General features: G+C 46.5%; 2 protein-coding genes across 2 annotated transcripts in view; both read right to left on the bottom strand.

The window, feature by feature from the left end:
* Positions 1-633, bottom strand: part of DHRS13 (dehydrogenase/reductase 13) — a 12,806-nt gene extending 12,173 nt beyond the window's left edge. Inside the window, exon 1 of the mRNA XM_029961283.1 lies at positions 598-633. Within this exon, the coding sequence (XP_029817143.1) occupies positions 598-633 (36 nt within the window). The remainder of the gene's footprint in view (positions 1-597) is intronic.
* Positions 634-776: 143 nt separating this feature from the next.
* PHF12 (PHD finger protein 12) overlaps positions 777-15,129 on the bottom strand; it is a 31,863-nt gene continuing 17,510 nt past the window's right edge. Inside the window, exons 6-15 of the mRNA XM_029961284.1 lie at positions 14,299-14,431; positions 13,435-13,599; positions 12,648-12,809; positions 10,772-11,588; positions 8,638-8,754; positions 7,181-7,324; positions 5,131-5,229; positions 4,526-4,608; positions 2,527-2,665; positions 777-1,938 (exon numbers count right to left, since the gene is read on the bottom strand). Coding sequence (XP_029817144.1) covers positions 1,604-1,938; positions 2,527-2,665; positions 4,526-4,608; positions 5,131-5,229; positions 7,181-7,324; positions 8,638-8,754; positions 10,772-11,588; positions 12,648-12,809; positions 13,435-13,599; positions 14,299-14,431 — 2,194 coding nt within the window. The 3' untranslated portion in view covers positions 777-1,603. The remainder of the gene's footprint in view (positions 1,939-2,526; positions 2,666-4,525; positions 4,609-5,130; positions 5,230-7,180; positions 7,325-8,637; positions 8,755-10,771; positions 11,589-12,647; positions 12,810-13,434; positions 13,600-14,298; positions 14,432-15,129) is intronic.

The raw sequence follows: 15,129 nt of genomic DNA on the forward strand, positions 1-15,129 counted from the left end.
TGGTTCAGGTAGGAAGGAACCACACTGGAGGTCACCTAGTCCAGCCCCTGGAGCGCACTTGGGACTGTGACCCAACAGTTTGTGAATATCTCCAGGGAAAGGGAGTCCACCACTCCCCCTGGAGCCTATTGTAGGGCCTAGTTACCTGCACAGTAAAGAAGTTCCTTTTCACATTGAGGTGAAACTTCCCTTGTTTCCATTTCTGCCCACTGCCTCTCGCTCTATTGCTCAGTACCCCTGAGCAGAGCCTGGCTCCATCCTCTGACACACCCCCTTTCAGCTTCTCAAATACACGGGTAAGATCCCCTCAGTCTGCTCTTCTCCAGGCTAATTAGGCCCAATCCTTCAGCTTTCCCTTCTAAATGAGGTGCTTCAGTGCCCTCATCTTCCAGGTTGCTTCCAGGCACTCCATCTCTCTCCTGTCCTGAGAAGCCCAGAACTGGATGTAAAACACATCCCTGGAAACATTTGAGGTGAGGTTGGACCTGACTGAGTTGAAGACTTCCCTACTTACTGCAGGGGGTTGGACTAGATGACCTTCAAAAGTCCCTTCCACCTCAACCCGTTTTTGTGATTTTATCACCTTCCAGTCCTCACCCTCTTCCCTCCCACACCACCAGCATCCCACCACATCCCCCTTACAGGACATCAGGCTCCTTCCATCCCATCCCAGCCTTGTCCCCCACCTCAGGCTCCTCTCCTCTGTGGTCAGACACTCGGGGGGAAGCTCCAGGTTGTGGTGACACGAGTGAAGACAGACAGTCGAGAAAACAGAATGTGAAGTATTTTTTTTTTATATACAGAATACAGGAAAGTTTCTGTAAAGTCTAAAACGTTACAATTACTATGTACAGTGGAACTAGCTGTTCTGCTGCGGGGAGGTGGCAGAGAAACAAAAGAGACAGACAGGTTACGACAAACGATCTGCTACAATAGACAATTTGAGGAACGTCATACCACATGTAGCACTGTACACAGCTTTAAAACATTGAAAAATGCCATCACTGATGTATTTACACAGAATCCAACACTTTTCCTTATTTGAAATAAAAAATAGGATGGACACCAGGAAAAGAACTCATTTCTCACTGCCCATAATACACAGTAGCTACTTGTAGTGCAACCATAGCAGGGAGGGATGGGAAAAAATAACTGTGGGAAGAAGAGCGCTTCTTTACATTAAATAAAACAATGATATTGTATAGATTTGCTGTATGAAAACTGTATTTCTCTTTTAATATAAAACTATTGTCACTGGCACAAAATAGAACAAGTTTCTGATTATTTTACAACTGCATGGGAACTGTCTGTCAGAGAGAGTCCTCGAGTCAGACAGCGGTCGCCCCTCGCTCTGACGCGTCCTGCTCTCACTGCAGTTTTCCTTTTAAAATGAAATGTATAGTACAAATATATGTGCAAATGCCCCTAAAACTTGAGCAAAAAAGAAAAATTAAAAAAAGTTAAACGTTCTTCATATCATGCAAACGGCGTGTGAACAGTCTCTGGGCCGACACAGAAAAATCCCACCTCGGTTTGTACATTTTTGCATTGCAAGAGTCTGAGGGCGTTTTCCTTAATCCAAAAGCTCTCTTCCTAAAAATTCCTAGGGAACTGAGTTGGACCGCAGCACGGGCACCTGGTGGGGTTTCAGAGAAAGCTTCTCCTCCAAGTCCATGTCTTGTACTAAGGCAGTATCCCCCTTGGGCTGTTTGGTCGCAAATTCAGTGATGCTGAAAACGAACTGCAGGCAGCCCAGCTTGATGTAACTGCCGTGGTGGAGCAGGGCCGTACCCTCCCAGCCAGCCCCGCTGCCCCCGATCAGACTGGAGCTGCTGGCTTTGCAGTTACAAGGTTTCCGATGCTGCCCTTGTGCCTGTGAATTCATCACAGCAGCTTCTTCATGCGGCTCCTCTTCTTGTTTTCTGCTTTTATGTCGTTCTGCAAAAGAATGAAAAAAATGGTAAGATTTAGGCAGGTCAGCGACAGCTTGTTTTCATCAACAGGGGTTGCTGCTGAGGTGCCTCAGGGGTAAAATCCTTCAGCCATGAGGTATTTCAGTTTGCAGTGAGCAGCTGATCTAAGGGAAACAGGAATCTCCTCAAAGTCCCAGAGAGTTAGAGGCATTTACATATCTATTTTGGCAGCCCGAAAAGAGGAAGCTGATCAGGTGGAGAAGAGGAGTGAGCCACGTGGGGACAGAATGCCTGCAGGACAGCCCAGATCTTCTCACAGCCTGGGAAGGGAGGACATGCATGGGGAAAGGCCTCAGGGTTGGACTTGGAGCTTGGTAACTCCAGCACCGGAGGCTGGAGTGGTGTTAACAGCAGAGCAGAGAGCTCCCCAGGCTGCAGAGGAAGGTCTTGTGTAACCCCACATGACCTGTGGTGAGGCTCCCCTTTTTGCAAAGGGTGCACCAGCCACTGCAGAACAATGGGCACCAACAAGGAATTGATTTCCACACGCTCCCACCCCCCTCCAAAAACTCCCTGTGGTGGTACATGGGGCTGGCTCTGCCTCAACACTCACTTATCACACTCTGCACTTTGGCAACAATACTGCTGGGAGGAGTGGGCGTCATCTTCTCCGAGAAGTCACACGAATACAGAACATTGTCCACGGTTGTCCCATGCTCACTGTAGTTCAACAGCTCGTAATGCTTCGTATTCTGAAAAAAAAAGGGAAGAGGAGGGAATCAAGGCATTGAGTCATAGAATGGTTTGGGTTGGAATGGACCTTAAAGCTCACCTTCTTTCAGCCCCCTGCCATGGGCGGGGACACCTTTCACCAGACCAGGTTGCTCCAAGCCCTGTCCAACCTGGCCTTGGACACATCCAGGGATGGGGCAGCTACAGCTTCTCTGGGCAACCTGTGCCAGAGCCTCACCACCATCACTGGGAAGAATTTCTTCCTAATATCCAGTCTAAACTTGCCCTCTATCAGTCAGAAGGGCTTCTGCCCATGCACCCCTTTTGAGCACTGAATCACAACCCCTCTCTACCACTGTTGATGGTTAAATGAGAGCTGTTAAATATCCTCTAGCTTCAGAGACCAGAAACCCGACCCCCATGCATGGCTCATGCTCACACAACAACCAGCTTTTCATCTGCTTCCTGGCAGGGAAGGAGGGCCAAAGGGAAGTGGGTTTTCCCTAGTGCACTTGGACCAACGCATCTTTTGGAAACAGGCTATTCAAGCTGATGCTCACAAAGCAAGCACACCACTTTACGGGCACACCTGATGCAAACTTGGCCCAATACCTGTGCCTGGCAGGAAGAGACGTGCTTTGGAAAGCAGGCACAAGCTGGCAAAGGGGATGCCACGTGCTGCAGCAGCCACAGGATAGAGGCAGTCTGGGGTTTACAGGCCTTGTGCAGACGCTGAAGTGCCAGGAGACATTACCATGACACGCAGCGTTACACAAGCAGCGTCACGCTCAGCTGAGCTTTGCAGAGGATGTTGACAGAGAGGAGGAGATTTCAGGTTAGCTCACAGGAATCATCTGAGAGCTGAAGACCTCGTCCCCCAGGGACCACAGGGCTTTAATCAAGTTACAAAAACTCCCCATGCACAGGGGAGTAAGTTTTGAAGTAAGCTGCTAGACTGCAGAAGGAGAACCAGCAGACAGGAGCTCAAGGAAGGGGAATTCTCCCTTTCCAGAGATCCACACTCCAGCAGGTTTTCTGTGTTTGTGGTAAGCTCAGTGCCTAGAGCCCGATACAGGACTGACCATTGTAGGTGCTTCTACACAGATTTATGGTCTGGATCCCATTACCAAGTGTGTTCTGTAGCTTGTAGTGCACTGGAGCAATGGCTAAAGCTGGCTGTGGGTTAATCCTGGATCCTGGTCAGGAGCTGGTTGACAAATGGTGATATAAAAGACTTGATCTTGCTTCAAAGACTGTTTCCATGCTAGGAGACAACTCCAGCAGCGCTGCTATTGGCAGGCCTGCTGGTCTGTTTACTTCAAGAACAAACTGATCTCTGGGCTGTAGTTAGGGAGAAATTGTAGATTTCTGTTTATGCTGTGAGCTTCACCAAAATTTTAGCTAAATAAATAATTTATACAGAGTACTACAGATGGTATGAATGCTTTGCTCCCTCATCACACCTGAAAACAAGGGACTCAGAGCAATTCCCTGATTTGTTGCAGCTGAGGTTCGATGTTGACATGTAAAGTTGAGCTTTTATTAACAACACATCTGGATCAAAAAGTATCAGACCATTCCTATGACTTTTTCTTTCCCTAGGCACCAGCAGTGACAGTGCTGACTTGTGGTCAGTCTTTGCCCATGGGCAGTAAGCTCAGAGAAATCGTGCTGGCAGAGCTCTGTGCTTCAGAAAAAGGTCTGACAAAAAGGCTGACACAGCCTTCACTGGAGTGAAACACACTGAGCCCTGGCTCTTACTTTGCAGTCCACAAAGGAGCACCACACAAAGACAACCTGCTGCCTGCATCTCCAGCTCCCACTGCCATGCACACCAAATAATAAAAATAATAATAAAAAAACCTCAGGCAGGCACTCACCTCATCATAGAATATGCAGGCATGTTTGCCAGACACATAGTTACAGTGACCATAGCTTGTAAGGCACACATCCATATCAGCTCCTGTCATGGGAGAGGACAAAACAGGCTCAGTTGCTTTGGGAAAAAAAAACTGTCAGGCAGCAGAGAACAACAGACAGAATTAAACTTCAATTAGCAAAACAACAGGGGAGCAACTGCCTTTGTCCTGCTCCCAGGACTGCATGAATAATGCTGCGATAAGCCACCAAACAAAGTTTCAGTGGGGGAAGGGAGAGAGCAGCTCCATGAAGGTTCAAGAGCATTTCACTGCTACTGGGTCTACCCAGAGCACCAGAAGAATCTAAGCAGCAAGAAACGAAACCCGCAAGCAAACCATAACTCTTCTCTCCATCAGTCAGGCACTGAATCTCCAGGACAGCTGTTCTAGTTTTGACACCAGGTTACAAGGGTGCCACCTCAGGTTCAAGCAGACGGGGGATTTCCAGGTTTCTTGGCAGCCACAATGTGTCTGTTTCCTTTGACACCCACTTGGCAAACACCTTAGGGAGGGCCAGGGAGAACCACCCTCATTCTGAAAGGTCAGTGCAGAAAAAAGCCACTCACCTGTCCCAATGTAGAGGGTTCGATAGCACATGTTGACTGCACCCCCCAAGCCCATCAGAGGATAGAACACCGCCCGGGCTTGCACTTCCTTTCTTTGCGCTGCAAGATAAAAAGAAATTACTTGAACAATGTTATCAGCTGGGAAAGCTGCTTGACCTCAGCTTCCCCAGCCCAGAAAGCACAGATCCTAAAGAGGACGAAGTCAGCTTTGGCCTAAACACCAATTCCCAACCCTCTAGGAATGTTTGTCCACTAAACATCTTTTTGCCAGTCAGAGAAAGCTGCTCTCTCCAATAACCCACAGAAGCCATGCAGATGGGAGAGCATTAATACAATGGAGCCACGCTGAGGAACACACAAGCCTCCTACCACTGGCTTCTTGCTTAATCTCTTCTACTCTGGGTAATCAAAGAGCTCAGTCTTTCCTGTCAAAGTGCCACTTAAAAAAAATTGGTGCTGGTGAACGTCACCAACTTAACAGCTGTGATTTCACTTCTAGTGAAGCTGCAGGAAAAACACACTGGTTGAACTGGGCTTGGCCAGGGACCAACCCAGTTCCCAGGACAGGATGACTTACTGAGTGGACTCCTTCACCCTCAGGTTGGTCCCTATGGCTCACTGGACAACAGCTGGCCCAGGGTTGAGCCCCCCAGAGCCGCTCCAAGTTCAAATCACACACTCTCATGCCCATGTTAACTGTACAGAAAATCTTCTGTGGAACAGACATTGAACTCCAGTGGGCCACACAGGCCTAGCCAGGATTTCAGCACTGTCTTTCGGAGGTAAAGCCCTTATACACCGAGTTTAGGCCTCTCCTGACACCACATCTGCAGGACAGCGTTACACCAAGAGTGTGAAATCAAAGAACAGAAGATGAGGATTATGAAAGACTGTTTGCAGAGGCACCTACGTCGAGAACACCGGCCACACCGAGTGGCATCGCTGGACGTGCAGGTTCCACCTCTGCCCAGCTGCCCTGAGTCCTTTCAGCTGTCTGGCTCTGCAGGGCTCACTAAAGGCTTTGGGTCTAACATTTCATCAGCAATGCTGAACAGTCAGCTGGATGCATCATTCCTGCCCAAAAAGGGTGATGGGTTAAGACAGCACCAATCTGCCTCGAGAAAGGCAGGCTGCTGAAGAATTCCAGACCAGGAAGGCAGCTCATACCACAGCCTGCTGCTGTGTCCTACAGCAGATCACAAGAAGATTGACAAGCATTTAGGGAATGTTGTGATGCTATAGCAGGCAAGCACAGAGCTTCAGAAAAAGATTACTGACTGACTTCCAAAGATCTTATCTGGGATATTTACCCCCAGGCATAGCAGAGGGGGAGCAGAGAATTGCTTCCACAGCAAGGCTGTCCAGTTAGTGCTTGAAAGCAGATTAAACTGACTGGCTGCATGCAGAGGAACACGAAGTCATGTTTGCCCTGCAGCTTTAGGTGATAACAGTGATCATAAACAAAGCCAAAGCTGAACTCAGGAATCTGGAGATTTCCAACAGACACACAAGTTGTTTTCCATTATTTGCATTAGTCATATTTAGTGGTTTCAGCTTGACAGTGACATTATTCTGAATAGGCAATGACAACATCACATATATATTTTTTCCCCCTCTTCCTACTGTTCTTGTGCTTGTCTCACTTCTCCAGAAAGACAGAGCAGGAATTCACAGATTTCTCTTGCCCATCTCAAAGGTGAGGGCAAAAAAAACCCGCCAAGCTCCTCAGCCAAACCTTCTCATTTCTTACTAATTCCAAGATGAGTAAAACACAACTTCACTAAAGATTTCCAGCAGAAAATCTGAAGCTACTGAAACAGAAAATCTGAAAGTATTCCCATTACTGAAACTTGTAAACAATTAAGGAGAGGAACCTGAAGGAGTTTCTGGCCACTGGATATCCAGAGTCAGGGGTATGAGAGGAAAAAAAAGTGAAAGGCAGCATCAGACAGATACCAGAAGAAGAGGGAGATCTCCTTCAAAGAATAGGCAAGGGAGTGTCAAAAAGCTATGGCTCAACATAACCCAACTATTCTAGGGCTGCTCTTACCTTCAATGTGGTTTCCCACAGGAGATTGCTGATGGGAATTGACACTGCTCGCTAGAGACTGAGCTTTGGGAGGAAAGAGCTGATGTATTCTCTGCAAGGCCAGAAACTTGATCAGCTGCTCATCCAGCATATTTATCTCAATCTCTGTTAATAAACAAAAAGCAATTAGTAAGTTATTCATGGAAAGGGTGCAATCTGAGCTGCGGTGGATTTAACTTTTAAACTTGCCATTTGCTTCAACAGCAAAGACTTGACCAATTCTGCAATATCAAGACTCTTACACATAGGTGAGCTATTTCTTCATATATCTCCTGTGAGCAGAGTGCCAGCCATGGCTGGAGAGCTACAAGTGAGGCAGCAAGCAAAAGTTTGGGGGAACAAGGACTAATAAAAGTTGAAAATCTGCTGTTTTGGCTCAGAATCAACAGGTCTGTAGAGGTGGCCATTGCACCCCTTTGGGCAGCATGTTGGGTCCTTCCTGTGAAGCCCTGTTATCTGGTTAGAAAGTCCAGCCCCACACTCCAGCAGAGCTGTAACCACCTTTGAAGCTGCTACAGGCTCATGCTCGAGTCACTCACTCATAGCAAGGTCAGTTAAACCAAACGGGGCAATTCAGACAATATTATTAATGAGTTTTAAAGCAGATCTTCTGATAGCTCTGAAGTATTTATATTTGTAAAGCCCTACAGAGGTCTGTTTTCCTTCAGCAAGGAGGCTGGGTAACCTCTTCTTCCAAGAGCATTCGCCACATCAGCGACAGTTAAAATGGCAAGGAGAGGAGGAAGAGCTGTAACAGCTTTTCCCAACAGCAGAGAGGGAAGTCTGGGCAGTGGGGTTCACCCAAGAAAAGAGGGTTACACTGGCAATGCCAGAAAGGCTGTTCTTCAAGATGTAGAAGTCATCTCTGGCAACAGCCTCGCTGTTCTACTGATGTTTGCTGCTCAGCAATCTCCTCCTGAAGGCACTTTGCTAACATTTGGCGTCTCTTGCCAAGTGCAACAAAAGGAAATAAAACCCAGGCCAGTCTAGGAGACTGACAGAAGCAGAAATAAATCAGAAATTAACAGACCCATTAGAGCATCACCACTCAGGTGACTGCTCCACTACAAGATCTATTGCCGCTGGACTTGACACCCGCTGGGAACAGCTCTGGATTGCAGCGAGCACCACGACATGGCAGGGCTGCAGGTTTCTGCATGTGAATTCCACCTGGAAAGCAGCCCAGTTGTTATCCTTCCCCAGAAAAGCTTCAGGCAGAAACACTTCATTGGCCTTGCTGCCTTGGCAACACTATGAGCAGGGAAGCATGTGACATATTTAAGGTAATGTACACCCAGCCCCTCCTTCACCTGACTGCAACCCTTTATCTCTGGGACTTCTCCTCAAGCAGGGATGGAATGCTTTAGGGAAGCAAACACACAGGGCTAATAGAGGCTGATAATGAATTAAATACTCACCACCATCCATAAACGCCTTCAGGGAACTGGTGAAGTCCAACATAGCTGCGGAGTTTGAAGTGAGTGATGAGGGTAAAGCGCTTCCTATGGATAAGGTGCTGGGACTGACCTTACCATCTACAGGGAGAGATGGTGTAGAGAAGATATGTCACTGTGACGTTCGCCAGACATGCACCCAGCCCTCGGGCTGCCCTTGGCTGCCAAGCTGCTCGGAATGACTCATTTTGCTCATAGTTATGCTTTGAAAAAGGCCTGAACTAGCAGTCGGGAGCTTTCTTCTTCTGCTCACAGGAGGGCCTGTGTGTGCCTCCACCACAGAGCCAACTTCAGTTTCTGCCCCACCTCCAATTGCTAGAGGAATTCTAGACCTATACATTTAAGCTCCTACTCCCTGTGATGTCCTACAGACACTGGAAAGATGAGCACCAATTCCCCAGGAGCTTGAAGAACTTATTAAACCTAAGAGACATTTGCCAAGTAGCTTGACAAGGTGTGAACACGCAAAAAAGTACAACTGCCCTATTTGTATTTCTACACTAAAGTCTAGGGTGCACATCATTGTCCAGAAGGAATGTGACAGTCATAAGCAGATTTTATTATTTACAAAATAAAATCCTTCTGCTTTGGCAGTGACCACGCAGCTGAAAGAAACAATGGCAAACACCAGGAAATAAAATCCCTTTCATATGTTGCTGATACTGGATCTTCTTGACTTGGTTTGCTTATAACTACTATAAGCCTGAAATTTGTGGCAAAAAACCCCCGTCATGAGTGATTTGTATTTGGCAACAAAATTTGCACACCATAATTTTTGTTATAAATATGTATATGCATCATGTTAGATGGAAAATCTACATATCTACACCTTTCCCAAGAGACACTGCACCAAGTAATGATTTAACCTGCATTTTGTAGAACACAAGCTTTGCACCAAAGGCAATTATTTAACATCTTAAGTAACTGCAGAATTATGTAGGGTTTGCAGAGCTCTTCAAACCACAGAGAAAAAGTGTTCTATAATATGGTCTAATTTCCTCTACCAGAACTTCTCCCAGCCTTGCATTTCTAAGCAGGGTATGGTCAAAGCAGCAGCCTCAGAGTAACCAAGTTTATTCAGCAATAAGTGAGGAGGCCAAGTACCCTGGGGACTGCTTGCAAACATGAGGCAAAGCTCAGAAATTACTCACTGAGGAATTTTAGACAGAATTATAAAAACATGGTGCCTCTGTTGCTTTGCAATCACCAGACCTGAGCCACTCCACACAAGCCTGACACTGAGCAGCTTGGAACTGCATGAGAAGTGGTAGACAGCTCTGTTGCATGTTTTTCGGTGACTTTTTCCACCCAACCTGCACAAAAGGTTTGCTAGTTTGAGTATTAAGCTGGTGTGGGGAAAGGGCAGAAGAAGAGAATGCTGAAAGTGAAAGCTGCTTCTAGCAAAATCTGAGCCATGGGCAGTTACTCTGACTTCAACATCTATCAACATCTTTGACTTCATGTTTTTACACTGAAAAATGGGTATATACACTTTATTGTATACCTTGCTATTATTTATGCTTTTGGGTACAACTCAGGATCTCTGGCATATCCAAGTCCATAACTACCCTGTATCACACCAACAGATCCCAAGCTCACATTTTTCCAACAACAAGGCTGTGCAGCTGAAGACTCCAACTACACCTGTACTAGGGGACACAACCACTGCCTGAACTCTGGATTAGATCCCAGAGAGCTGCTCTTGTGAGAGGGACTGACTACCTTGCAATCTGAGTGGCCATTTGAAACAAATCAGTAGTTTTACAGCAGCACTGGGGTTTTAAAGCAGCTGTTGTTGAAATAGCGAGGCAGCAGCCAAATGATTTAAAGTTACTGCTTTCCAGAATTAAACTGACCTACTATCCTGCTTCTCGGGACAGAGCTCCCCTCTCAGGTATATGCTGCCAGCAAAAATACATCCTGTTGCTCCCATGAAGGGACCTAAGACAGAGGAGACCTGATAAACTTCTCCTGGCTCTCCAGAGAAAGCCCAATTCCCAGTTAAACAAGAACACACTGCTACAGCCTTGAGGCTCTGAATGAGGCTTAGTCCGAACATTTCTCACCCCGGGGCCGAGGTCAGCAGTTCAGCACGTACCTGAAGGTGGTGCTGGTGAACAGAATCTGTTTGTGGACCCAACTGCCGAGATCCCATCTCCTGCAGCCTGGGGAGGGGTGAGAGCCCGGGTGGCGGTGAGCGGGGAGCCCCCGGCCCGCAGCTCTGCCGACAGCGGCGGCCCGATCTGCGTCTGCACATTCTTCCTTTGCAAAGTGCTGGTGGTCTCCAGGCTGGCACAGGAGCTCGATATGGACGTAGGCAAACTCGTGACCGGTGCAGAACCCCTTTGTGCACAAGAAACGGGTCCTGCTACGTTCTCTGTTTTGACAATAGTTCCAATGGTGTGATTCAGAAGTCCGCAACTCGCCGGGGGCGTGAGGGGCCGGGGCCACGTTTGCCGGTGAGACAAAACAGGTATTGTGTTCCCAGATCCCATTAGCCTCTGGGAGTCAGTCAACTGTGCTGAAGATTCAGACGAAACACCATAGAAATTAGGCCCGTTCACTTTAACGTCGGAGGCTGTCGGCCCATTCGAAGTCCCACAAGAAGACACCTTCTTGGATTTATCTATACAAGAGCTGCAGTTGACATCTTCCTGTGACAAAGTCTGCTGGGATTGCGAGGAGCTCAAGGAATTCTGGGTGGTAATCCCTGAGGTGCAGGATGACATGGAATAGAGGGAAGGTGTGGGTGCCTTGTCAGCTGCCTGGTAAGGGTTGGCGAGTGAACCGTCTGCCACAATAACAGGCTTAATATCAGCCTTCTCTGTTTGTTCAGAGTCCCAAAGCGAAGTCATCTGCTTAGCAGATAAATGTTTCAATATGCTGCACTGGAGCGCAACAACACTACAGAGCCACTGGAAGGAAGGAAAACGTGCAGGTTAGCTCAGGAGGCAGCAGTGCTCCAAACCTCAACAGTTACTCCATCGTTCACCCAGCTCCAGGAAATTCAGCTGCCTCACTGTGCTGCTGACTGCTCAGATGCAGCCTGGAACTGCTCTGGTGCTCATCTACAATCAGGAGAAGGTTTTATCCAGAGGTACAAAAGTGCAACCAAAATTACATACTGTTTATCTCCATGCTGGGGACAGGATAGAGAGGGGCTGAGACCTACTTCCTCGCTCCCAAACTCCTCCTCCTCTTCACTTGTTAAGTGCTGCAACTTTTCAGCTAGTTACAAACATATCTTTCACTAATTTGGGCTTCTATCCAAACACAATCCTCCAACTTATTCTGCAGCATGCTGGAAAGAAACGCTGCTCTACCTCAGGTATAGGGAGTGACCTGCCAAAGTTGGGGTGGAGAGCACCTTTGCTTTTACACAAGGTGGAGGGAGAGCAAAACATTTATTCAAAGTTTTAAGCTCCATGGTAGATGTGCACCTGCCACACAGAAGAATCCTATCTGAGCTAACAGAAGGACTTCATCACTGATTGCAATGCAACATGCCTTCACACTGGAATCTGGTCAGAAGTTTCATACAAGATTTAAACACTCATTTGACCTTGATTTACATGTCCAATTCTATCCACAATAAAAAGCGGCCCAGAAACGTGACATTAACATATAAATAAACGTGTCAGAGAGCAGCCTTACATAATCAAAGTGGAAAGTATTTCCCCTCAACCAGGAAATAAAGATGACATCTAGACGGAAAACCCTCAACTCTACTCTTAAGGCCAGAAGACTATTTCACCACTTCCCTGAAGTGTCAAATGAGGAGTTTTACATCTCACCTGGAAAGCCAAAGTGAAGTTTTAATGGGCAAGGGTGTCAGAGAGAAGACAAGCTATCACCTTCAGACATGAGTTTGAGACTGGTTTCCTAGACAACTGCGCCATCATGACTGAAATGGAAGAGGATCTTTGTACCAAAGCAGCTACAAACACAGAGTCCCAGCATTTGACTTCATTTACCTCCTGTTGTTCTGTCTGGCTGGCTAAGTGCTCAGTGTTCAAAAGGTGCTTCTGCAAGGGTTCCTCAGGGATCCCGTTACAGATCAGCTCTCCATCTCGAATTGCTGCAGGCGCAAGTAACGGGGGTGGAAGCCGGTACTGGGACTTTATAGCATCAGGAACCTACATTGCAGAGAAAGAAGATCACACATGAGAACAATTACTCAAGAATGACTACTTAAACAAAGTGCCTCATCAGCACTACGCTTCGTGTTTGCTGCTTTCTCACCCAAAGGAGCCCTGCAGACAGTACATTAGAAGTATCAAGGACTGAGTACTTTAAATTGATGTAGCCATGCTGAAATTAATAGGTTTTATTCCCTTAGGTCAGGCATGACTGCAGTACAACATGGTGACTGCAGCATTAGAGAAGTCATGCAAAAAAAGCCAAGTAAGAAGGAAAGCCTGTATGACAGTTTTCAGGCACCCTGGCAGCAAACACAGCAGTCCAAATCTCACTGTAGGGCCATCTTTGGGAGGTTTAGTGTTGTACCTTCTATGCTTGTGCTAGATTTAAAGGCTTACTTGTAGTAGTTGAGCCTTACTGTTGAAGGAAAAAGAGCTTCTTAAATCCTACAGGTAGTGAAAAGTAACTGCTGACTCCCAGACCTCTCAAAAACACATTCATTCGGACCCCACCCTCTTCCTCCTTCCCCAAGGGGTTATCCCTAAGGGGTGTGCTGGTTTCCCTTCCAAACCAGGATATATACACAGGGATTTTCACCAAGAACTACTAGTTTACACGTACCTTCAAACCTTTTCTCTTCACTGACTGAAGAACTCTGCGATTCGGAGGATGTTTCTTATGGATTCGGTTTAAGAAATCCACTTTGACAACGTGCTGAGATATGGTGTCCTGGAACCGGTCAAATACTCGGCACCGATTACTCAGGGTCAAGTTCTTCTGGTTCAGCTGGGTGATCAGATAATGCCACAGGAGTTAGGGATCTGCAGGTCACTCTAATGTACCCTAAGACTTTCATAACGCCTCGTAGCACTGGCAGTACAGCATCAGCTCAGCTTTAGACTATTTGTTTCCTGCAGCACTAACCATTTCTGTTAAAGGGCACATTGCTGGAGATGAATACAAAAGCATTTAGAGGCCGGCTAAGCAGCATCAATGCTCTCAAGAAGCAGTTTGTCTGGGCACAAGCCCTTTGTTTCAGCCCCCTGTTTCCTGAGTATTTAAGTCTCAAGTACACTGCTTTTCCACAAATGAAAATGCCCTCTTGGAATGAAAGTTTTTTGGGTTAAGCATGCAAAGAATTACTTCCCCTATTTGTAGCACTGTGCTGCTTTGTATCCCAGTTCTGGAAGCTCATCTAGATCTTAAGGAGTCCAGTCAAAAACTAAACAAGCTGTCAGTGAGCCACAATCTGAGCTGTGAGCTTCAGTTACAGGAAGGAGTTCCCCCATCTTTATATCTTATTGCAGAGAGCAGCATCATATTCCTTTGGAGAGCGCGTTGCTTGCAGCAGGAGCTTTACAAGCGTTACAGGGAGCAATAAGAGCTCAGAAGCTGTTTTACATTTGTTGTACTTTGTCCTTTAATGGACCTGCCAGGTTCCACTCCAGCATCCGGTTACCATACTGCAATCATAGTCCTGCTTACCACCACGTGTTCTATGTGATTTGGGCACATCCATCTACCCAGAGGCATGGCAGTAAGCGGTGGCTCCAGACAATCCATGTGGAACAGGAGTGGGCAATAATCACACTGGATTAGAGGTGCCACTCTGCAACTCCTGCAAAGAGAGAGACAAATCATATTCTCTATACAGAATATAGAGTATAAACAGAACATTCAGGCAAGCTTGGTTAACCACTTCAGCTTATCTCTCCCCACTGATTACCCTACACTGCTGCTTGCACCAAAAATTAGGATTCTGATTTGTAACTTGATCTACGTGGACCTTCTGCAAGACCAACTCAAGGCAAAAGCATTCATTTAGAGCAAAACAGCAAAATTCAGATATCAAAAGGAATCTCAGATTTAGGTTATTACAAGTTTCCTCAGAGGAATCACATGTGAAGTTGGGACGTGCACTTCAAGAAGATGTTCTCAGAACAAGTCTCAAACTCCAGAAAACGACTACATCTGAATCCTCAGGCTTTAAATAAGTCTTTGCTCTATGACAAAGTTCTCAGTTGTTCTCCACAAAAGCCCATCTGAGTCTCCATCCCACTTTGAGAAACTCACTCTGAGTTCCTGAAATAAAGGTTTCATTTTCACTGACATTTTGAATCGGGATTGATGTGTGCATTTTTTTATGCAGCTATAAAAACCATCAGTATTTTGTACTGGTTTTCAGATTTACAATTTCAGCACAATATTCCTATTTGCCTTGGGCTTATAAATCTCTCAGTAGATTTCTATTTCCTAAAGGTCACCTCCTCATATACTTCCTTCATGAACCATAAACAAACATCTCCATTTACTAAA

This window comes from Manacus vitellinus, unplaced genomic scaffold, assembly GCF_001715985.3.
Source record: "Manacus vitellinus isolate BGI_N305 unplaced genomic scaffold, ASM171598v3 scaffold_32_pilon, whole genome shotgun sequence".
NCBI classification, from domain to species: domain Eukaryota; kingdom Metazoa; phylum Chordata; class Aves; order Passeriformes; family Pipridae; genus Manacus; species Manacus vitellinus.